General features: G+C 41.5%; 1 protein-coding gene across 1 annotated transcript; it reads left to right on the forward strand.

Moving 5' to 3' along the window:
* Positions 1-825: 825 nt before the first annotated feature.
* Positions 826-23,981, forward strand: csnk1da (casein kinase 1, delta a). Its single transcript, XM_063903387.1, has 9 exons — positions 826-1,397; positions 9,337-9,447; positions 15,425-15,573; positions 16,391-16,619; positions 17,631-17,801; positions 18,573-18,721; positions 19,860-20,028; positions 20,112-20,221; positions 21,280-23,981. Exons 1-9 carry the CDS (start codon positions 1,322-1,324, stop codon positions 21,331-21,333), a joined length of 1,218 nt encoding a protein of 405 aa, XP_063759457.1. The 5' UTR covers positions 826-1,321; the 3' UTR covers positions 21,334-23,981.
* Positions 23,982-25,440: the final 1,459 nt, after the last annotated feature.

The raw sequence follows: 25,440 nt of genomic DNA on the forward strand, positions 1-25,440 counted from the left end.
AATGTTTAATATTTTTATTATAATATTTTATTATTATTTTAAAGGAATCCGTGCGGTGGGTTGTCTACGAGAAGATGGACTGAGGACAGCTGGACAAAGAAACCACTCTTTTGTTGATATGCAGGACCAGACTCTTTACCTGGAAGTGATTGGCCTCCAGTAGCAAACCTATGCAGCAACAACCAATGGACTGAGCGTGAAAAGCAAGATGGCTGCCATAAATAAAACTACCACGCGTTACGATATCATGTATATGAGACCTGCAAACCACAGACACTTTGAAATATAAAGTTTGGTCTCCTACTGGAGAACAAGAAAACAGAACTCAGGAATAGAAAAATATATATATATTGGCAACGTTTTTTTTATCTTTATATGTTTCTAAAAACTATTACTGAATTTGGTTCACAAGTAAACAAGATATTACTACACTATATTTTTGTAAAATGCTGTACATATCTATGTACCTAAACAAAATCCAAATAAAAAACATGCCATATACTGCAGTGTTTAAAATATATATATATATATATATCATTACTTTTTAGCAATTTCTTGTTGACGTGCAGCGCAACTACAACACAAAACAAAATACAATGACAATTAACAGACTTGTGGTGAAACAACACAGAGCAGGAAAAAAAACCTCATAGATCTGATATATACAAATAATAATATTTTATTAGTTTGGATGGAATTCAGATTATTATTATTTTTTGAACCGTAAATCCAGATTGAACTCAAAAGGAGCAATAAGAACGTGTGCAAAAAACGTAAATCCTGGACTGGTGATTAAGCGTTTGTTACGTTATTGTTTCATGAATCACGGTGTAACGGAGCTGTTACTGAACATGGTCTCCGATGGCATCTCTTCTCTGAGAGGCTGTCTGTGGCAGTGTCCTCCCTCCGGCAGCAGCAGGGAGGTGATGTCAGACAGACAGGCAGACAGACAGACAGCTACAACAGATCACTGACAGAGACATACAGGATCCTGCGGAACCCTCTCAAAATCCATCTTCATCCGTACTGAATTAAAGCGTAGCCATCTCAAAAACAGCAGGAGCATAAAGTACACACTTCTACCTTTCTAACGAGTGCTTTATTAGCACGGCATGACGTTATTAGGATTTTAAAACAAGAGGCGAAAGATTGTGAGAGCTGACTTGACTATCCGGAGAGGACATACTACAGAACAGAGGACACTGTTCATCTTATCTGAAAGGAGGTTTCATGTTTCGGATGCTGAACAGGCTGGGGCTGTGAACCTGAACGTTATTTTGGTGAAATTTGGGAGCTAGCGAGCTGCTTGCTAGCCGAGACCATGGAGCTGAGAGTGGGGAACAGATACAGACTGGGCAGGAAGATTGGAAGTGGATCATTTGGGGACATCTATCTGGGTAAGTTCTAGTAAAATAAACCTGCTGTCCTGTCTTTGTTTCCAGTTATAGCTCAGCCTGGTAAATAAAGCTCCAGCCGCCTGTCTGTTTGCTGGTTTCCTGAAAAACTACCTGACAGTCGATCAGCTGTTTACTGTTTAGTGTTAGCCACATTAGCTGATAGGCTAACAGGAACAAGGCGATCGTTACACTGAGATAATTCGTTGCAATAAGCTCTACCTGCAGTAACACTTTGCCTGTCACAATGTCAAATTAAGTTCCCACTGAAACGTGTTAACGGAGAGAACGGAAACTGCCGGCTGCTGTGAAGCTGTATCTAACCCCCAATTAGCATGTAGCTAAAATTAGCTAATATTCGTGTCTGCTGGAAGTAGCAGCAGCAGTCCGTCAACAGAGCAGCTGAGCAGGCCACAGGCTGTACTGTGAGGTCCCTGAATATAGCACCACAGGCCCCTTCACGGTCCTCGTTTGGTCCCAGTAACAGAGAGACTCTGCAGCAGAAATAAAGTAAAACGGGAGAGGTCTCAAGAGGTTAATTAAGACACTTTAATTTCACAATATTGTTTTATGGAAATAACACGTATATCAAACATGGAATTATGTATCTATGTCTACTGAAGGCCTAGTGGGGTTTAGCTAGCATGTAAGTGGTTAATAAATGATCCTGCTGCCTGTGTGGTGCTTGATAGGACATGTTCACATATTACCCAGTTTCATCTACTTATGGCCCAGGGCTAGGTAGTCTGTGTAAGATTTGATAAGATGTGTTATTTTAAGAGATATGATCATCAGCTGTACAAGTGAAATATTCTCTGTACATTAAAAAGGGCATTTAGATTGTTAGCAACGTTGCTGTCAACAGTATGGACATGAGGAAATCAATCTTTACTGAGCTATGTGCATTTGAGGGACAAACAAGAGATGGGAAAACATAGAAAAAGGAAATCATTTATAAATCAATACAAATCTGCATCCATCTAATTAGAGTACCGACTGAACACCAGAGACTGTTATTGTAATGCATCCTCTGGTGACCATATTGGAGGTCCACATTGTTTGAGAACAGCTGATCTCATTGCTAAGCTCAAGTCTTAGTCATCTGAACAAGAATAGAGAAGAGACATTATTAATTGATGAAGCATTGTTCCTGGCTGTGGACTGGTCACTTCACTGACATCTTACCAATCTGCCGGACTCACAATGTGATCAAATGATGATACAATTTGATGTGCTTATTCCCAGTGTTAGTGAATCAGTCAGTTTGTTCTATTACTTCATAAGAAGTCAAACAATGTGAAAATGACCACCTGAATCCAAGGTTACATCTACATGCTTGATGTTCTGCTCATATTTATATAAAACAGAGCAGCAGAAAAAAATGGGATTTGAAAAATGAAATACTGTGGTAAGATTTCAAGAACTTTTGTACAAGACTGCTTTAAGTCTGTATCGTGTAATTTTTTGGACCCTTCCAATGTTAATGTGTCAATTGGAAGCAGTTTGCCTCGAGCCCTCAGGTTTTTATGCTGCTGTACAAAAAAGAGTAAAGAATGTTGGCATTAACGTGGTGCCAAAATATTGTTGCCTCTGCTCTTAAAAGTATGATTTAGAATATTTCTGCTCATAGTAAATCATATGTTTTTGCATGTGATGATCAGAGAAATATGAAAGTACCTGAGTGGGCCGTTTGTCCAGTCATTTCCTGATGGTTTTCTATCCTCAGCCGTGCTCGCATAATGCTTAGATTGTTGTTTGTTGTTGGCTGACGGTGGATATGCTGTTTGAATACTCCCTGTGCTCTGACTGTGTGTAACAATGACAAACCTTCAGAGCTGGCTGGAATAGTTTAAAGTCTTTGACAGGCTTGTCTTGACAGCTCGTCTGGCTCTGTCCAAGCTGTAGCTCACTTAGTGACACGCTATATCTTGTTTATCTGTTGCCAGACTGTGGTTTTATGGGGAAATGTGCTCAACTATTTACTGGACGGAGGCACTCACTTCCTGGACTCTCTGAAGGGTCATCTGCAAAAGTTGGACCTAGCCCAGCAAAGTCCACAGGAAGGCTTGTTTACTTTGTAGAGAAAAAGGCGGTCAATATAAACAATGTACGAGCTGAAACTGGGTTTAGAGTGATTACTGGTGTTGTAAAGGTAGTATGGGAGGGATGGAGGAGGAAATGCTGCTGCACCGTGAGTGCTAATGTTTTTTTATGGGGACCGGAATCTTGTTGTTTCAGATTCTGCATCCTGGACATCAAGCAGAAGATTACAGTACTACGAGATGTGTTGGCAGTCCAAGCAGAAATGTCTCAAAATCAATAAAAAATCAAAAGTTTTTTAAAAATGGTTTTTGGTGAGATTCCCAAAAGTAGACCTGTGGTACACAAGCATATGAGGTTCTCACAGTGATTGCTAACAAGTGTCTAAAGTGAAGTCATGCAGCTGTCATTTAGTTAATTCAAAGCCTAACATTTGCTTTTTACTATCAATAAAATGCATTTTCGCATAAATGCATTTCACTGTGTTGTAGGAAAAAATGTCATAGAAATGTGTTTACCAATGATATTGATTTCTGCAACATTTCAAAATCCAATGGAAATATCCAATCGCTTTTAGTCGAGGAGTCCCTTGCGATGCTAATTTCTGGGTTAGCGTAAGAGATAGGTCACTGCTGCACCACCCTCTATAGGGAGCCAGGTAAACTTCCTGTTTAAGGGTTAATGCCAAAGCCAGAATCAACTTAAGTCCCAAAGACTAAATAAAGTCTCCTTGCTTTGACCACAGAGTGGAGGCTGAAGCAGCAAGAGTAGATGTGTTGACAACTTTGACTAATCTCAAATTGCAGAGTGTGTTGTTTCTTATGTGTGCTTTTTAAACCATCAGGGACTGGAGATAGTCAGATTTCTATTTATTTTTTATTTATCAATGTTCACACTAAACTTGTTGTTCTTATTTCGGATTGTATTCAGGTTAGATCATAATGGTTATATCCCATGTTTACAAGGCTTAAACTTACAAGATGAATATTCCACTACGTTTGGATATACTGCAATAGCTAACTAAACTATATTCTTTACATCAATTCACCACATTTTATCAGAACACATAGGCCTGGCCTGCATGAAAGAGCAGTTTATATGTCGACTGAATCCAATGCTGTGTTGGTCATATTATAGAGGGATTGATTTGTAATGTGTAGAGAATAATGCAAAAGAAAAACTTAATCAGAAAACCATGTAACAACGAAAAACCCATAAAATGAGATGTCATAAACCAAATACTATAATTTATTGGTGTTGCACCTGAAGCAACACTCCCATGCCAACAACGCCGCATTTTTCAAAAGTACACAAAGCGCCGTTTCGGTTTATGACCTGTTCGACAAGGACTTGTGTAACAGGTACTTATGGAGCTAAACTAAAAGCATGTATGCTAAAAGGGATGGGTCCTGTTATATAAGCAGGGCTCACAACATCAACAGAGAAGTTACGACATGCTCAGACCTGCCGCTGACTCAGCTCCTGACTCACTGCACTTCTGCCTCTTGTGGTTTGGTTGTGTAAGAAGTCTTTGCGTGTTTTATTCGTGTGTTGACGTCACCTCAGACAACTTCTTCTCAAGAAAATTGGGAGTTGAGTAAATGTTCTTTAATTCCATTTTGGTAGCACGGGATCCGGCTCGAGGATGATAGGTGTCCTTATCCTGAAGCACAGATTACACAAGAGTTGAGCTGATCAGCTGCTTACACGCCACCATAAAATCAGTCCTGTGGGGAACACTGCGTGGGTTCAAAAATGTGGATTGGCACCCATATCACACCTGATTGCCATCAACTAGTTTCATTATATTTGTGGTCTATTGTTGTCAATTTTATTCCTACTACCCTGGCTGTCTGCAGAACAATGCTTCTGTTTTCATGTTCTGTCCGTAATGATTAAATACACATACTAGAAATGACCGTTAAAAGTTAGTATGCCTTCGTCCTGACCATTGCCCACTTTTTGGGCAATTCAGCATGTTGAACACCCTTGGTGAAATGATTGGCTGTTCAGTTTAAGCAAATCAGTATTGGGAAGAGAAACGGACATAAGGGAAACGCACAGAGGACTTAAGTCAATAGGGCAAGTACAGTCTTTTAAAGGGGCCCTATTCTGCTCATTCTCAGCTTCATATCTGTATGTAGTGTCTCAACTGGGACATGTTTCCATGCTTTAATGTGTAAAAAGCTCATTATTTTTCTCATACTGCTTGTGCTGCAGGCAGTATTTTCACCCTCTGTCTGAAACCAGCCCCCAGTCTGCTCTGATTGGTTAGCTTGTTGGAAAGCTCACTTGTGTTGCGAAGTGATATCACAAAGTAAACAAAGGAGTACAATGGAGGCGTTTTCAGGCAGGGGGGATTGTGTGGGTTAGAAACCTCCTGTGGAGGGAACACAGGGATTTTAGCCTTTGCTGACCATTGACATGCACTAAAACAGAACACTATACAGGAAAGGGAAACCCCAAGAAGCACATTAGAGCCTCATTAAAATGTCCTCCGATTGTTCTAATATTCGGATATTTTCACGTCATGTCTGACTGAATGCAACAAAGTGGTGTGAAACTGTCTCTATGTGTCTAACCTAACAGCTTGTATATCTAGCGTCCTACATTTTCTCGTTGTCCCTCTCTGGTATAGAGAGGTAACTCCTCAAAGGCGACACTACAGTCAGTATGGTGTGTCTGGGATTTTATTTTTGAAGTGAAGGAACTAGATGTATCTGTTGCTGTTTGTGAACCAATGTAGCTTGGAATAAAAAAACACACACCTATGTATACAGGAACACACTTTTACACACAGCAGAAAGCATCTGCCCAGACAAATCATATTCCTGTGATGCAACAAAGCACACTACCAACTGAAGAGTGCAGCTGAAAAAGTAACAACAGACGTTTTCACTGTTGGAGCTGATTGATCCATTAATTGACCTGGCACATAACTGGAACAACTAGGGGTAGTGTTGTTGTTGTGTGTCTTTTTGTAGTAGAACTGCCGTTGTCACACTCATTCATTGTAGGGGTTGTTTCCGTTATATATTCATCTATCAATTATCTTTGTTGCAGTTCATTTTGCACACAGAGCTTTATGGATTTATGCATGCACCCGCCATCCAATTTTCACAAATACCTGGAGAATTCCTTCAAATTTTTGCACAAAGACTCCATTTTGAATCAGGGTGGAAATGGTTCGATGATAGTGGTCAAAGGTCAAGGTCGCCGTGAACTCACGAAGCACGTTTTTGGTCATACCTCAGGAATTCAGAAGCTATTTTTAACACATAAGTGTCTATTAGGATACAATGATGAAGTGATTACCAAAAGAATTTAAACTGCACCTTGACTGGTTGATGGAGGGATAATAATGTTAAATAACAAAATGAAATTGGATTTTCTTTTAATTAATTACACCACACACGTTTTAATTAAGCAATCATTTATAAGTAAAGTTGTGATTTTTTTATTCATTTAAAAAAAGTCCTATTGGTCAACGTAACGTCATAAATTTGAACACCTTTGATGTAATCCACCACATGAGTATCCACCAGGGCGGTTTCCATCTATTGACATCCCACTCTTCTCACTGTTGAGAAACAAAAAGTAATCCATTAAACTTTAACGCTACCGACCCTTAAAGTAATTACCCTGGATGAAACGGATCAATGTGGATCATTTGTCCCCCCCCCCCCCGTCACTGCAGCACTCTCTCACTCTGTACAGCCACACATGCAAAGCCTGCTCCTCTGCATGAGGTCATCGGCCCTGCCCAGATGACCTCATGCAGGGAAATCAATAATGCTCCATTGGTGCTGCTGCCGGCCCTGAGAGGGATAACGTAACCTGGTTTCCAGCTGCTGTGTTTCTCTGGCGGGAACTGGACTCTATAACTGTAATTAACACAAGGGCAGCTGAAGCCCGGGTTTTTTTTAATGATTATTGGCCTGCAGCAAATTCTAAAATTATAATGGAAAATTGTCCACACCTGACACTTGTGCTTTCCTTCATTGTACTTCTTAAATATGTCAAAATAAATTACACGGTATAAATGTGTTAATTAGCCCAATTTTCTAATAAATTCAGTCAGTTATAGCTGACTATACTTGATGAAGAAAAAAAGCCAAATAACTGAAATAATAAGCTTGAAATTTAGCCTTCCTATTCAGGGTTTTTTTCTAGAAAAATATAGTATTAGGCGCTTGGGTCACTTCTGGAGAAAATTACGGACCGCCCACTTTCCAATGAAAATCATGCGTTCTAACGGAGCGGAAAATAATATTGTATGCATGTCTCAAAGCTGCAGAGTCATATATTGCACCTCAAACATTTAATCCAGAGTTACGGTTTCTTTACTTCCTCTACAGAAAAAAGGAGAGTAAAAGAAACGATCAGAAATCTCAGTTTCAGGGTAAGCCTGCTTGCTGTCTGCCACTCGTCCACCGGCAGACCATCCCCTATTTATTGTCCGTAAAAACAAATCTGTCTGACGCTCTCTTTGACACCATCTTCATATTTCTGGACTCATTATACAGATTTTGACCGACAGAAATATTGTTTTCTGGCATCACTTTAAAATGTTACGGGTAAAATCTGCATTCTGCTATGAGGGCACACGCCCACAGGAAGAGGGAGCAGAGACCCTGTTACCCCGTTTAGACAAAACCCTGTCATTTCCCCTTATTATAAGCATTCTGAGGCTTCTGTTTTAAGAAAAGAGCTGAAAATACTTTTATGTAACTAAATGAAACCCATATTCAAGTAGCAAGCGTAAAGTACCTGTACATGTGATTCTGAACTCACAGTAGAACTCAACTTATGAAGCATTATCCCTCTAGTGAGGGGCCCAGCCCTTAGTAATCTTTTCTCTATGTGGGCCTCAGTGAACAAAGTGTGGTTGCCCCTGATCTAGCTTTATATCTATTATCTGTATTTCATGGGGCTTGCTCAGATCACACAGGGCGGCAGAGAGTGGTCTCATTCCTCTTATATAATTATAGCCCATGGAAGTAGACCCCTGAAAGAAGAGGAGGGTACATGCAGAGCTCACTGTTGGCTGGCCTGCTGTGTTAATAGCCCCTGATATGCAGCGTGCTTATGAAACACTGACCAGCAGCTGATGTGCTCCCTGAAAAGGTTTTATTAGTCATACATACCGACAGTCCCAGGTTCCTCAAACAAACCCACGTCACAATACAACCACAGAATAGACTTCAACCACAACACAAAAATGTAAGACACAAATTCAGACATGGCCACGAAAAATACATATTCTATATTCTATATTAGGGGGCAAATTATTCCAGCCTGAAGGAGCTTTGAACTCTAATAACAATAATAAAGCTTTATTTATATAGCACTTTTCATAGAGCATGTGCAGCTCAAAGTGCTTTACAAAATGTCACACATCACAAGTTAAAAACAAACAACAATAGATTCCCCTCGGATCAGATGTTGAGACATTTTCAGATACGTGCAGCACAGCAACAAAATATAACATGATGAACAGGAAAGATTAAGAATAAGTCGATTAATTAAGTGATATAAAACCAAATGATCCTCTACCCCCTGTTTTGGATCCTGAGCGTATTGAGTGCCTCAAATGAAACGTGAAGGACTGTGGTACTAATAATAATATCCATCTCATCTTTATTTTTGATGGATTTGAATAAGCGTGATGTCTGCAGTGAGAGATGCCAAAGAAACCTCGTTATACTTTTTATGATGACAGTAAAGATCTATTCTAAAGACATGATGCTTACACTGACCTGACTGCAGCACTTGTTTGACTTGCAGATGAGATTGTGTTTCATGCAATGCATCACTGTCCTGTCTGGTAAACATCACGCTTTGTTGAAGCCACATGCCGTGTGTTCATGCCGCTCACCTCTCTCTCCGTCTGTCTCTGCAGGAACTGATATCTCCGTGGGAGAGGAGGTCGCCATCAAGCTGGAATGTGTGAAGACCAAACACCCCCAGCTCCACATAGAGAGCAAAATCTACAAGATGATGCAGGGTGGAGGTATGGGCCACGCTAACTCACCCAAACACACTTAGTGACACTTGTTTTTGCACTTCTCAACATATAAAGTCTGAATCAGAACTCCTTTTTTTGTCCCACAATGGGGAAATGTACATTATTACAACAGCAGAAGTATAGTGAGGATAAAGTCAAGAGAATACACTTGCATATACAAGATAAAAATAACTAAGTTTGTTGTTTTAAAATGTGATAAATATATTGTTATCCAGAAATGGAATTCCCTTTATGCTATTTTATAAGGTTATCGCAATGGGAAATTATTTATATCCATACGTACATCAATATCCAGATGTGAAATGACATATATCAGTCCATTATTGTTATATATTGTTAAATAGATATGAAGATTCAAGATTCAAGAAGCTTTATTTATCCCGAGGGAAATTGAGGTGCAACAGTTCAATACAAAGAAGGAAGGAGAAATATACACTCAATATAAGTAAACTACTAAATTACTAAATATAAACTAAAATAACTAAGTATAAACTAAGTATAACTAAATATAAACTAAATGTATCAACAATAAGAGCAGCTTTGCAAATATGAAATAGTGAAATAGTAACAGTAACTACGTAGGTATATACAATATACAACAATACGTATAGTGCAAATGGCAGTACAGTAATAAGATAACTAATAAAACTAAACTGAATACTAAATACTAAATAAAGTGACATGTGAATAAAGTGACATGTGAAAGTGAAAGTACAGTGAAATGACAGCATTGCGATGGAATAAAGTGTCACTGAGTCTCCAATGTTCCTCTAACGACCTGAGGTGGATGAGTTAAAGAGTCTGATGGCCACAGGAAGAAAGGACTTCCTGTGGCGTTCTGTGGTACGCCGGGGTGGAATGAGTCTATTGCTGAAGGTGCTTCTGTATGAGGTCAGCACCTGGTGGAGAGGGTGAGCGTTGTTGTCCATGATACTACGCAGCTTGCGCAGCATCCCCCTCTCAGACACCACCAGCAAAGAGTCCAGCTGGACCCCCAGGACAGAGCCAGCCTTCCTGACGATCCTGCTGATCTTGTTGGCGTCTGCTGACCTCAACCTGCTTCCCCAGCACGCAACACCAAAGAAGATGGCACTGGCTACCACTGACTGGTAGAACATCTTCAGCATGGTGTTACAGACGTTGAAGGACCGGAGCCTCCGCAGGAAGTAGAGTCGGCTCTGGCCCTTCTTATACACAGCCTCAGTGTTCTTGGCCCAGTCCAGTTTATTGTCCAGGTGAACACCCAGGTATTTGTAGTCCTGAACAATGTCGGCAGTCACCCCCTTGATGGAAATGGGTGTGGGGGTAGATTTCCTCCTGCGGAAATCCACCACCAACTCCTTTGTCTTGGCGGTGTTGAGCTGCAGGTGGTTGAGCTCACACCACTCAACGAAGGAGTCCACGACGCCCCTGTACTCCTCATCATTTCCCTCGCTGACACAACCAACAACTGCAGAATCGTCTGAAAACTTCTGCAGATGGCAGGACTCCGAGTGGAACTGAAAGTCTGAGGTGTACAGGGTGAACAGGAAGGGAGACAGAACGGTTCCATGTGGAGCCCCTGTGCTGCTGACCACAGTGTCAGACACACAGTCCTGCAGTCTGACAAACTGTGGTCGACCCGTCAAATAGTCTGTGATCCAGGAAACCAGGGAGGAGTCCACCTGCACCTCCGCCGTCAGCTTACTCCCCAGCAGGTCAGGCCGAATGGTGTTGAACGCACTGGAGAAGTCGAAGAACATGATTCTCACAGTGCTACCGGGTCTGTCCAAGTGGGCGTAGGCACGGTGAAGCAGGAAGATGATGGCGTCTTCCACTCCTAGCTTGGGCTGGTAGGCAAACTGCAGAGGGTCCAGCGATGAACTAACCAGGGGCCGAAGAAGTGACTCTCCAGGGACTTCATCAGGTGGGACGTCAGCGCCACCGGTCTGTAGTCGTTGGAGGTGCTGGGACGCGCCTTCTTTGGTACCGGAACCAGGCAGGACGTTTTCCACAGCACAGGGACCCTCTCCAGACTCAGACTCAGGTTAAAGATGTACTGCAGGACTCCACTCAGCTGGGCAGCACATGTTTTGAGGACCCTCGGGCTGACGCCGTCAGGACCTGCAGCCTTGCCTGGGCGGAGCCTGCACAGCACATTCCTCACCTGCTCTGCTGTGAAGGTCGGTGTGCCATGTGTGGGGGCAGAAAGAGTCTGTGTTGTGTTGATGTTGATGGGGGAGGGGTGAGGTAATGGTAATGGTGGGGGAGAAAGAACAGGTACGGTGTAGCTGTGGAGGGACGGTGTGGGAGGGAGGACAGCAGGGCTGGAGGTTCTAAGGGGGATGGTTGTAGAGGAGCTGGGGGAGGGGTAGACCGGAGCCCTCTCATCAAATCTATTGAAGAACAGATTCAGCTCGTTGGCCCGGTCAGGCCCACCCTCTATTGTCTGGCTACCAGGTTGTTTGTAGCCAGTGATGCTCCTCATGCCACTCCACACGTCCTTCAGGTTGTTCTGCTGGAGTTTGTGCTCCAGCTTCCTCCTGTAGCTGTCTTTACCCTGCTGTATCTTCTCCCTCAGCTCCCTCTGAACTCGCCTCATCTGCTCCCTGTCCCCGTCTCTGAAGGCCCTCTTCTTCTCGTTAAGCAGGACCTTGATGTCTCTGGTGACCCACGGCTTGTTGTTGGGGAAACAGCGTACAGTCTTTATGGGAACAACACTGTCCACACAGAAGTTGATGTACCCTGTTATGCAGTCCGTGAGATCATCAATGTCCTCCCCATGAGAATCACAGAGCAAATCGCAGTCTGTTGACTCAAAGCAGCCCTGCAAAGTCTCCTCAGCCTCCTGTGACCATCTCCTCACAGTCCTGATGGTAACAGGCAGCCGCTGGACTAGAGGCGAAATGAGCTAGCCTATATGCCGATTTATCAGGACGACATTACCCTTTTCCTGACATGTATGGATATGAAATGACTAATATCTGGATATATATTGTTAAAAATTATTTAAATTAATATGTTTGGAACTATAAAGATAAGAAATGACCTAAATGCTGATTATATATTGACATAAAAATGACCTTTATGCTGATACATCAGTTTGTAAATATGAGTTTACCTTTTCCTGCTGTGAAAATAACTAATTCCTGGTACATATAGATAAGGAATTTACTATTTCCTAAAATATCTAAACATAAAAATGACCTTCATGCTGATACTGTATATTGTTATGTACATGTGAAATGACCCTTTTCTAATTTATATCAAAATGACTAATATCTATTTAAACATCATTATTTAGATATAAAATGCCCTCTACCTATACATCAATTAAAGTCAATTAAACTCATATTGTATGGATTCATTACACACAAAGTGAAATCTTTCAAGCCTTTATTTGTCTTAATCTTGATGACTACGGCCCAAATTTTCTGAGATACTACAGCTACATCTCAGAATATTTGAATATTGTGAAAAAGTTCAATATTGTAGACTCACGGTGTCACTCTAATCAGCTGATTAACTCAAAACACCTGCAAAGGTGTCCTGAGCCTTTAAATGGTTTCTCAATCTGGTTCAGCAGGCTTCACAATTATGGGGAAGACTGCTGACTTGACAGTTGTCCAGAAGACAGTCATTGACACCCCACACAAGGAGGGTAAGCCTCAAAAGGTCATTGCTAAAGAAGCTGGCTGTTCACAAAGTGCTGTATCCAAGCATGGTCATAGAAAGTTGTATGGAAGGAAAAAGTGTGGGAGGAAAAGGTGCACAAGCACCAGGGAGAACCGCAGCCTTGAGAGGATTGTCAAGAAAAGGCCATTCAACAATTTGGGGGAGCTTCACAAGGAATGGACTGAGGCTGGAGTCAGTGCATGAAGAGCCACTACGCACAGACGTATCCAGGACATGGGCAACAACTGTCGCATTCCTCGTGTCAAGCCACTCCTGAACCAGAGACAACGTCAGAAGCGTCTTACCTGAGATAAGGAGAACAAGAACAGGTCTATTGCTCAATGGTCCAAAGTCCTCTTTTCAGATGAAAGTACATTTTGCATTTCATTTGGAAACCAAGGTCCCAGAGTCTGGAGGAACAGTGGAGAGGCACAGAATCCACGTTGCTTGAAGTCCAGTGTGAAGTTTCCACAGTCAGTGAGGATTTGGGGAGCAATGTCCTCTGCTGGTGTTGGTCCACTGCGTTTGCTCAAGTCCGAAGTCAACGCAGCCGTCTACCAGGAAGTTTTAGAGCACTTCATGCTTCCTTCTCCTGACAAGTTTTATGGTGATGCTGATTTCATTTTCCGTTAGGACTTGGCACCTGCCCACACTGCCAAAAGTACTAAGACCTGGTTTAATGACCACGGAATTACTGTGCTTGATTGGCCAGCACACTGGCCTGACCTGAACCCTGTAGAGAATCTATGGGGTTTTATCAAGAGGAAGATGAGAGACACGAGACCCAAAAATGCAGACGAGCTGAAGGCCGCTATCAAAGCAACCTGGGCTTCCATAAACCTTCAGCAGTGCCACAGGCTGATCGCCTCCATGCCACGTCGCATTGATGCAGTAATTCATGCAAAAGGACTGAGTGCATACATATGAACATTATTTTCAGACGGCCGACATCTCTGCATTAAAAATAGTTATTTTTATTGGTCTTATGTAATATTCTAATTTTCTGAGATTCTAATTAGCTGTAAGCCGTAGTCATCAAGATTAAGACAAATAAAGGCTTGAAAGATTTCCCTTTCTATGCAATGAATCCATATAATATATGAGTTAATTTTTTTTTATTGACTTGAAATAAATGAACTTTTCCTCAATATTCTAATGTATTGAGATGCACCTGTATCTAGATGAAATGACCTATATACTGATATAAATGGTTATCCAGATATGAAATGACTTCTGTTGCATGAGTGGGGAGCTTCCTCTGGAACTGGTTGGACTTCCTCTCGTCAGTGTTTAGTGTCTTTTCAACAAACGGTCTTCCTGACCTGGTGTGTGAGAGACGTTTTGTCTCTGTCAGCATTCTGTCCACATGCATCTGTATTTCTGTCTAGTGGGGCGAGATGTTGGAGGGCCGGCTGGCTGACCCAGGCAGATGTATATAAATAGTGCACCCGTGCTTGTGTGTGTTTGTGTGTGTCAGCTTTTTCCTGCGGTCTGCCTATAGAAGGAAATGCCAGATGGCCTCTTCATCACGTCTGCCAGTTACCAGCTACTACCAAAGAAGATGGCCTCTTTGATGTGTGTGTGCACATCCGCATTTCATTCCTCTATAGTAGTGTTACAGCTACCACCAACTAAATGATCACCATGCACTTATGCACGTGGCTGACAACAAATATGAAATACTACAGGATTTATTGGAAGTGGTTAGTATTCTCTGAGCTCCTGGAACTGCTTAAGGCATATACAGCTCCAAAAAAAATTAAAGAGACCAGTCCACATTGTTCTTAAATCTCTACATGTAGGGCAGCCATTCCAGTGTCTGTCAATATTTTATAGAAAACAATAAATTTAGGTTAAAAAAAAATCATTTAACTCAAAGACATACCTATAAATAATAAAACAAGAGAAAATGATAATGCTGAAATGGTCTCTTAATTTTTTCCAGGGCTGTATATTTAGTTTATTTGATAAACTCTGACCTTTACTGGACGTACGTTCCCAGTTCCTCTATCATTTTTGTCTTCCGTTTAGGGCTAAACAATATTGTGGAACATATTTTGCCTATAACAATTACAAAAATATACACAAACCCTGTGTCTGCTGTGATTTGGACAACATTTTGAATAATTGTTCAGCCTCTCCCTCAGTTCCTTTATAGTTTTATCAAATCAAACCAGCGACAAGTTATACTTAATCTAAATCTGTTGTTCAATTTACCAAAAAAGCTGTCAGTCCTAATGTCTTTAACTTCCTGTTATGCGTCTGAATGAATTAGCACTTAACATTCCCCCCTGCTCTCTTTCCTCAGTGGGCATCCCGACGATAAAGTGGTGCGGGGCGGAGGGGGACTATAATGTGATGGTGATGGAGCTGCTGGGGCCCAGCCTGGAGGATCTGTTCAACTTCTGCTCCCGGAAGTTCAGCCTCAAGACAGTCCTGCTGCTGGCTGACCAGATGGTAAGAGAGGAGATACCCGGGAGACACTAGCTATAATAATAATAACAATACATTTTATTTACCAAGTGCTTTATAGTGCTAGTTCGTGTGGGGATAGATAAGGCTTCTGAACGAGACCTGAAACCCGGAAATGAGTTAGCATTCTGAGTTCCCTCATCCTAAAGTCCATGTTTTTTGGTCAGATGCCTGAAACAAGGTAACGCACATTTATGATATTTTCACATTTTGTTCTACGACAAACTACATCAACAAATACCCCACTGGTGAATGCCTGAAGCTTCTTTGTCTCTAAAAATGGAAGATGCTAAGTAGCTAAATGTGACTACGACGCGCCATCACACTGAATATTAGCCGCCTTTAGCTTAGCGGTGGAGACGTGAAGTCATGTGACCATCATGTCGATTTAACTTTTTACTTATGGAGATTATTTATAATTACTAAACGTGTAATTATTATAAACATGTATTTGCTAAAGATCTTATTAGCCCCACGTTGGGCACACGTCTTTATCCTATGTACACATGTTTCTGCTACTGTACTTTAAGTCTATATTTCTGTTGCTGCAGTATTTTATAGAATATTTAAATGTATTTTATATAGTTTATTATTTGTGATTTCATATCTTTTCTACTGTAGATATGTTTATATTTTTGATTCTATTGATTTTATTTTGTTTGTACTTTATTCCACCTTCAAAATATTGTAATGCCTGAACACACTGCTGCTGTAACAAAATCATTTCCCAATTTAGGATGAATTGTGTTTTCAACAACCTTCGAGAAATGTAAACGCTGTAATATTCATGTTCTCCCTCTAGATCAGCCGCATCGAATACATCCACTCCAAGAACTTCATCCACCGAGACGTGAAGCCGGACAACTTCCTGATGGGGCTGGGCAAGAAGGGCAACCTGGTCTACATCATCGACTTCGGCCTGGCCAAGAAGTACCGCGACGCGCGCACACACCAGCACATCCCCTACCGCGAGAACAAGAACCTGACCGGCACCGCCCGCTACGCCTCCATCAACACTCACCTGGGCATTGGTAAGAGCCGCCGGCCTCCACCCAACTCCGTCTCCTGACCCCTCAAGATTCAAAGGACTTCTTTTACATAACTCCTTTACTAACTTATTTTATTTTCCTACTAACTTTCTTACTTACTTACAGACCTACTTATCTGCTTATTTACCTACTCATTTACTTTTTTGACTTGTGTACTTCCTTGATTATTTACTAACTTACTTACTTTCCTACCTTTTTTACTAACTAATATACAAACTTACTTGTTTTTCTTCCTTATCTATCTCTTCCGTTCTTGCCAAAATTCCTTTTTTTGATTACCGTTATTTCCGGACTATTGAGCGCACCTGAATATAAGCCGCACCAACTATTTTTTAGAAGAAAAAAAACGTTGTACATAAATAGGCCGCAACTGTCTATAAGCTGCAAGTTTCCAGGTGTTGTAACATGAGATATTTACACAGAAAGATTTTAAACATTTCTAATTACCGCTTTTTTCCAAACGGTGTCGGAATTGAACAGCCTCAGAATGGCTTCATCACACACTTTCTCAGTCTCTCTTTCGTGGTCTCGCTATTGCGCTTCCTGCTAGAGCGCCGCCTGGTAGCTGTTAGCCCGTAAAAATATATAGATTAGCCGCATCGTTGTTTAAGCCGCAGGGTTCAAAGCGTGTGAGAAAAGTAGCGGCTTATAGTCCGGAAATTACGGTACTTACCTTTTTACTGACTTACTTACCTAGTTGAGTACTTATTTACTACGTTATTTATTTATTTACTTCCTTACTTTTTACTCAATTACTTTAGTTTCTTACCTTTTTTACTTATTTACTTACTTAATTACCTACTTACATACCTTTGCGCCTCACTTCCTTATTTTATATGTAGTCTTTTAACAACTGTATGTGTTCTTAAAATAAGTAGGTCAGGACACTGCCAAGAGCTCTGGAGTTCAGCAGTCTTACGGCCTGTAGGATTCTGGTGCTTTGTCCTGATGCTGCGGTACCGTCTGATGTGCCTCGGTCCTCTGTGTCCACAGAACAGTCCAGGCGGGACGACCTGGAGTCCCTGGGCTATGTCCTCATGTACTTCAACCTGGGCTCTCTGCCCTGGCAGGGCCTCAAGGCTGCCACCAAGAGGCAGAAGTATGAACGCATCAGTGAGAAGAAGATGTCCACGCCCATCGAGGTCCTCTGCAAAGGATACCCATGTAGGTTCAGATCTAGCGCCCTGTTTAGTACTCATGAAGAACCTGTGGCCGGATGTACTGGTTCCTGCTCAGAGTCTGAGCTGTCACACCCCTGTCAAACTCATTTTAGTTCAGGGGCCACACACAACCAAATTTGATCTCAAATGGCCCGGTCCAGTAAAACCATAGCATAATAGCCGCTCAAGAAAACACCACTCCTTGTTCTTGTGCAAAAAAGAAAGTACATTGTTCACATTTAATGAACTATCTGAACAGTGTCAACAACCTGACATTTCTTTAAAAAATAAGTGCAGTACAATTTTATGCCTCAGTGTATCATTCACACATGTGCATTACAGCTTACAGATCAGTGTGTCTACAGACACATTTAGTCACCGGTATCTGGAACTAAACAATTAGTATTTGACTTTATGATTAAAACAACGTGTCAAGATCTAGAAATGATTTTAGATTATTTTCCACATCTGTGTAATCCACCACCATACAGACTACAGTGGGAACTATTCAGGAAGAAAGTTAGGTTATCCCCCCACTTGTAAACGTATACAAACATAAAAAATAGATAAGTTGTGGCAGTGCAGGAACCAAACTCTTCTCTACTGGAGCTGCTGAACGACATTATATTGCACATTGTAACCAGTATGCTGTGGGCTATATGTTTGACACCCTTGCTCTGCTTCCTTTCCTGTAAAGCCAAAAAAAAACATACAGGGAAAAATAATAATATTTTAATGTTGATCCAATCCCTCATTTCTCCTCCCCCCCCCGCAGCGGAGTTCGCCACCTACCTGAATTTCTGCCGCTCGTTGCGCTTCGACGACAAGCCCGACTACTCGTACCTCCGCCAGCTCTTCAGGAACCTGTTCCATCGACAGGGCTTCTCCTACGACTACGTCTTCGACTGGAACATGCTCAAATTTGTAAGTTGCACTGTCACAATAAGTGGATTCATGTATTTGGTTGCTTTATAGTTATTATTGAGCCCAGGTTTATTAACATTCAGCCGTGGAGGCACTCACTTTAAGCTTAAAGATCAGTACCTTTAATTAATAAAACATTTCATTTCTATAGCACACTTTAAAAACAACGTCTTCTCAAGATGCTTCACAATGCTATGAGGGGGGAAAAAACCTCAAATGAAATAAAGTTATCGAAGAAACATATTTAATAAAATACAGTAAAAAAAATACTTGGAGCTTGTTTAAAAAGAAAAAAGCTTAAGAGCATAAAAGGTTAAAATATATAATAATAATACCTTGTTCACTGGATAGTAACATGAGTGTTATCCTGGCCAGCTGCTTCTTCTATTTAGTTTCCCCTGCCCGTAGAACACATCAGTGTAGGCGGGACAATCAGCGGATTACAGTAGAAATGCTGCTTGAAATTCAATTGAATAATTAACTTCCCAAAGTCTTTAAAGTGCAACATGAAACAGAGCAGAGATATGTGAGATGGCACACTCCAATAAACAATTGTAGAATAAGGGCCCAGACACAAAGCAGAAATGATTTAATAGATACTACTTGTATTATAAAGAAAGATCTACAAGCTAAAGAAACCCTAAGAAGAATATACTTATCCAATCCTAACTACTAAACGGTCCCAATGCATTTATTTTATGAGTGTAAACATGTCTATTAACACAAGTGAGATCTAATAAACATAGACACATTACAAGGGAAGGTAATGGTACAAACAGCCGTCAGACTGGGGGACGTTCCTCTCGGACCAATCAGTGGTCTGGAGGGTTTTAACTCCACCTTATAGTGTCGCCTCAGCTTGGAACCTAGCGTGGAACTAAAATAATTTCAAGATACTATCCACAACTTTGGCAAATGGAAAATCCGAAAAGCGTGTCGAGTTGTACACTGCAGCGGAACGTATTTGATCATGTGACAGGCATGGTACAATTCATTCAACGCTCAGAATCTGTTCATACAAGTCCCATCATACAATGTTTGAGCCGGTGCCAAAATTCTGTTCTCACCAAGTTCTTGGATTGAGAAAACATTCAGGTTAATGTGTGTGTGTGTGTGTGCGTGTGTGTGTGTGTGTTAGGGTGCCAACCGAGCCGTGGAGGATGCAGAGAGGGAGCGGCGGGAGCGTGAGGAGCGTCTGAGGCACAGCAGGAACCCCGGGGCCCGGGGCATTCCCTCGGCCTCAGGCAGAGCCAGGGCAACACAGGAAGTCGCAGCCCCCTCCCCACTCAACCCCGCCTCACACACAGGTCAGTACACACACACATATTTTAAACGGAAGGAATGACAGGTCATCATCCGGTAACTTTATTGAGTCTGTTGTGTCTCTCAGGTTTAGAGAAGGAGAGGAAGGTGAGCATGCGTCTTCATCGCGGAGCGCCAGTCAACATCTCCTCTTCAGACCTGACGGGACGCCAGGACACGTCCCGCATGTCCTCACAGGTAACACACACACACAATGCTTAGTTACGCAATGTAGGTAAACCCCAATAGGTCTGACACCTTTGTAATCGCTTTTGAGCAGGTTAGTTCAAAGCCATTTCTGAGTACGGTAGCTTTCCGAATCACTGAGGTTTTCAGGATTTGCCTCTTATTGATCAAGCGGTGTGGTAGTGTCCATAAAGGTTGCATTTCTCAGAGAGGATGGAGAAGAACACACACTGTTGTTGGTTTAAGGCGTATACTGTAGTGTAGTAAACTCCATTCAACTTTGGTCACTGTCCAAGTAACACTGATCATCTGTGATTAATTGTTTCGCAAAGATGGACAAAAATAGGTACAACAAAAGAACACAGATGTTTTTGTTGAGCAGCAGCAGTGAGAACGATTAAGATATTGGTACATTTCATTTTTTTGGGAAGTTGTTTTTCTCCATCCTGCAGCTGAGATAGAGGGGGATGAGGCATGCTACAATGGGGGATCTGTTTGGTATTTTGAGCAAAACACTTCACAGACAAGTTTTGTATAGATATTACCCTAAAATATATTGTTCAAATATAGCATCTATTCATACTGCAGCGGTGAACTAAAACAGAAAAATTACTTGAAAATAAACTTCCGCTTTTGCCCAGGAAGCAAATCCTACTCAGGAAAAAATATCAATGTCCAGGCAAGATTATCTTCTGTGCATTTATTTAGTTTTATCCCAATAATACAACACAGAAGGAACAATGTTTTCCCCTGTGGCCTTTCCTATGTTTTCCCTGATAAAAAAACGTATGCTGATACTGGTGTGCCCATTCCAACACCACCTGGGTCCAATATATAATAATCACCAGGTGCCCAAACCACCTTCAAAATAAAAGCATAAAGAATTACTTAAATAATGATTCATTTAATATAGGCAAAAAAAATACATTTAAAATATATATTTTTAATGACTAAAAACCATAATTTTATGTATGGCTCGAACAGATATGGTTAAATTACTAAACATGGCGTTGATTTATTAAATGGTCCGTTCGTATCAGGCATTGATGTTGTCTCCGTCTCTCCCGCAGGCTCTGTCCTCCCGAGTCACACCCAGCGGCCTCCAGTCTGCAGCTCCACGGTGAAAGCTGCCAAAAACATCCACCTGTGCACCATGGAGGCCTCAACATGCACCGCCTGCCTGCAGCACACACACACAAACACACAAACACACACACATACACTTTCATGTATACACACAGGACTGTTAAATGACAGAGGGGGACTACCATCCAATGCACCAGAAGAGTCTGGCTGCTCTCTTGTTCACTTTACAGAGGAAGAGCTGCACAACCAGGAGTGTCTGGTGTGTGTCTGTATGTGAGCACCTCCCCCCCTCCCTGAAGCCTTGGATCTTCTTTTTTTAACCTTTTTGGTTTTACTTTATTTTTTGTTCTTTAGCATTAAAACCTTTCTTCCACCACTGATCAGACTTCACCAGGGTCTGTTGTCGTAGGACTTTTTGGAAAACTGGAAGAGACACGATCCATCTTTGCATTGTTAAAGGACAGTGCCTAAACTCTAATGTTTGTCCTGAACGACTCCTTGAATCCCACAAGTCTGTTTTTGTTTAGATGTTTGAGGTTTAAATGTTAAGGTAGGCATTGTTTTAAAAATGGGACAAGAGGTCTTTTTAATGTTCTAGTTTCAAAGGTGTCTTTTCTTTTTTTTTTGTCCTCCTCAGGTGCGTGTTGTATTTGATCCGAAAACACGCAGCACACTCTCTGTCCGTGTACAGGCTGTGACTGCAGTGTGCTGCTTGGGAAATCTGTGAATGGATGACATGTTGTTTTTAATCTGTGCGTAGTGATGTGCTTTGTGTGGTTCTGTCTTAGGGTTATACAAGAACATGTCAGGGTGTATTTTCTTTTAGGGTTCCTTACTCCTCAGCCCCTTAACTGCTTTTTACACCACATAACATCTGCCTCCATTTTTTTCAAGTCCACCTCTGGCCATTTTCTACCGAGACCTCGACAAACTCTGTATTATCGGTGGACTCAGCATTTCAGGAAGTTACAACTTCCTCCTTCTTTGCAAAAAAAAAAACAACCTCACAGATGCCAACAAAACTGTCTTTTCCAATGGAATGACTGTTCTTCAGCGCAGATAAATCCACGGCCGTTCTCACCGCGGTCACATAGTGGTGAATATTATTTGCTTGTTTGCTGGATTGTATTTCAGAAATGCATTCACATAAAGGAAGCATTTCTTCTTTTAAAGCTGCCTTCATATGATGCGCGATGCTTCTATGGTTAGCGGCCCTGCTAGCTACTGTAACTGGTATTTGATTAGTTGCGCTTCGAAAGGTCAGCAGCGAGTTTGGTCAGAATAGCATTTATTCTCTTAAAGTTGCCTTCACATTATGCGCAATTTAAACCTCACTTACTGAAGTTAGGCATGTAGCATTGCAGCGAAAACAGCTAGCTAGTTTTGCTAGTATGGTAACTTTTTCTGCTAGCTAGCACCGCTAAGTACAGCGGTTATCTGATTGGTTGCGCAACAATCAAGCTAAACAACATGTTAAGAATTTGAAGTTTGGGCACAGCAAAACATCACTTCTGCGAGTTTAGTTGGAATAGCATTTCTCCTCGCCTGTAGCCGCCTTCACATATTCAGCAGTTTTTGTTTCTATAGTTAGCTCCCCTGCTAGCTTGCGCCGCTACATGCAGCTGGTATGTGATTGCTCTGCGAGTTTGGTCGATATCAAAGCATTTCTTCTCGCGTAAAGGTGCCTCCTCCTGTTACGCGATTAAAGGGTAAGCCTTGCAGGAAAACAGCTAGCTAGCTTCTACGGTAACCTCCCCTGCTGGCTTGCACCGCTATTAAAAGCTGGTTGAAAGGTAATCGACAATCGAGATCGAAAGAAATGTCAACTCTGCAATTTCAAGCAGTGGGCGAAGCCAAGGACCGCTCTCTTCATAGAAACAGCACAATGTCAACACAGCTGTTTTCCCGCTGAGTTTGTGAAGGCAGCTTCATCCAAATAATTCCTGTTAGGACTTCGCTACGTGATTGTACAGTACACAACAGAAGTGAAGCCATGCAGCTCACACGATTCATTTTTGACATGAAACAAAAATAAAAGGCACTCGTTTGGATCAGTAAATGTGAGAGTCCAGGTAGAAAATGGACCGCCATGCTTTTACGAGGCTTTACGGACGTAAGGAGGTCATGGAGAGCTGTCTTAAGAAAGCGTGTACGAGCCATGTGGGACTTTTTCGGTCACCTGTGAATGACCAATGAATCCTGCAGACTTTAAAGTAGAAGAATCCTTGATGTGATAGACTGGTTGTAGGCTGTAATCGTGGGAGGGTGGGATGGGGGGGTTGTACATGCTTGTTCTGTTGTTGTGTATAAGGTGTTACTGTCTGCCACGTCCGGATGATGGAGGCGGAATACGGAGGGATTGGAAAATGCCTCATTACACACCTCACATGGGGGCTTGAAAAACAATCTCAGAAAGTGGCCAATGAGCTTGTCTCACTGACGCTGGCGATGATAGATACAGGGACACTTAATAAGGGATAATAGTTTTTTCCATGTCTGCTTCTCACTTCTTTTCTTAGTTTGTCACCTCCGGTCCAGTTTTGCTTTGAACTGCGCAGCGGATTTATCTCTTACTGTGGATTCAAGGGAAATCTTTCTTTCCACTCCCACCTTAAGACTTATGCTCCTCATTTGTAATGCCACTGTATTTGTGTATTTTAAAAGTGTAAATAAATAAGTACTTGTATGTGTTTCTTTTTATTTATTGGGCTGACTGAAGAAAAAGCTTTAGCTACTTGTGTTTTTTATTTGGTCTTTAGAGCGCTTCGAACTATCCTCTGGAGAGAACAGATCTCCATACTTTATTGTACATCATGCTTACTGAACTGTCTTACATGCAGTTCAGCACACATCAAATCTCAACTCCACATGAAGGATATAATGAAAGCAGTAATGCTTTTATGTGAGCAGTGAAGTATCCCAACATATAGACAGGAAACGAGGCTCCAAAGCACACAATTGACTTATTTATGATGCTATATATCAATAACTTTATACGTTGGCGTAAAATGAGCTGTGAGCATGTGAGGTGGTCTAGGGAAAAAGGTTGCAATGTGTGATTAAAAAACATGTCCTTCCTGCCCAATGATAAAGTGGACAAGGGATAAAGGTCTTACCCACATCAGCTACACCATATTGGTATTGATAAATATAGAAAAGAGCCACAGCGCAGCGTCTGATCAGTGCTAATTCATCACAAATCCAGACCCCACATCAGGACTAAAGGCCCGGGTGCAAGAAGTGAAGAAAATAATTTGTTGAGGCTTGGATATGCAAGCAATCACCACAACTGACTGATACAGGAAGACAGCTATCAATCAAGCAAAATGCCCCAAAGCATGAGTCCCTTTAGTTCTTAAAGCTGCACTAGTCCAAATGTTTGTATTAAAGGTCCCCTATTATACACTTTTTAAACAGTATATTATAGGTCTCAGATCAATACAAAAATATTTCTCTGAAGTGTGTGACAGATCCTTGTAGCATCCCATAAACCCCTCTGTTTCAGCCCTGTTCCTAAAGTGCTGATTCAGTGTCTGTAGCTTTAAATGCTAATGAGCTTTTGCTGGCCACGCCCTTCTGAGAAGTGATTGGTTTAAAAAACACAATGATGCTTTAGGAGGATATTCAGGTGATGAGGTGGGTGGGTGTTACCTTGGTTGGTTATTGGCTAATGGTTGCATAACCCAAAAAACATTGTGACATCACAAAGTGGTCAAATCTGATCAGCTCGTTTTCAGAGAGGTTTTTTATAGAGATGGATCAGGACAAAAGGAGAGGGGATCTTTTTCCCGAAACTTTCACAATGGATCCAATTATGTGTAGAAGCAGTTTTGGATGTTTTGAAGCTCATTCCATTTCTTCTTTGGCGTTGTGGTTGACTCTCATGACTCAGAAAGTGAAAAAACGACCTCAAAGCCATAAAAATAAATGGGCCGATTAAAACAACTGAATATGATAACATTACAATATGCACTATTTGTCCGACCTAGTGAAAACAGCTTCTGTTCAAACGTCATTAGTCGTACTGTTTATCTTATGATAGATTGACAATAAATCTCGTAACATGCCATCATTGTGGTCTTCTGTACTTGAGTAAAGATTTGAAGGACTTTTAGTTTTACTCAACTACATTTGGAGGCAAATCT

This window comes from Eleginops maclovinus, chromosome 16, assembly GCF_036324505.1.
Source record: "Eleginops maclovinus isolate JMC-PN-2008 ecotype Puerto Natales chromosome 16, JC_Emac_rtc_rv5, whole genome shotgun sequence".
In the NCBI taxonomy this organism is placed as follows: domain Eukaryota; kingdom Metazoa; phylum Chordata; class Actinopteri; order Perciformes; family Eleginopidae; genus Eleginops; species Eleginops maclovinus.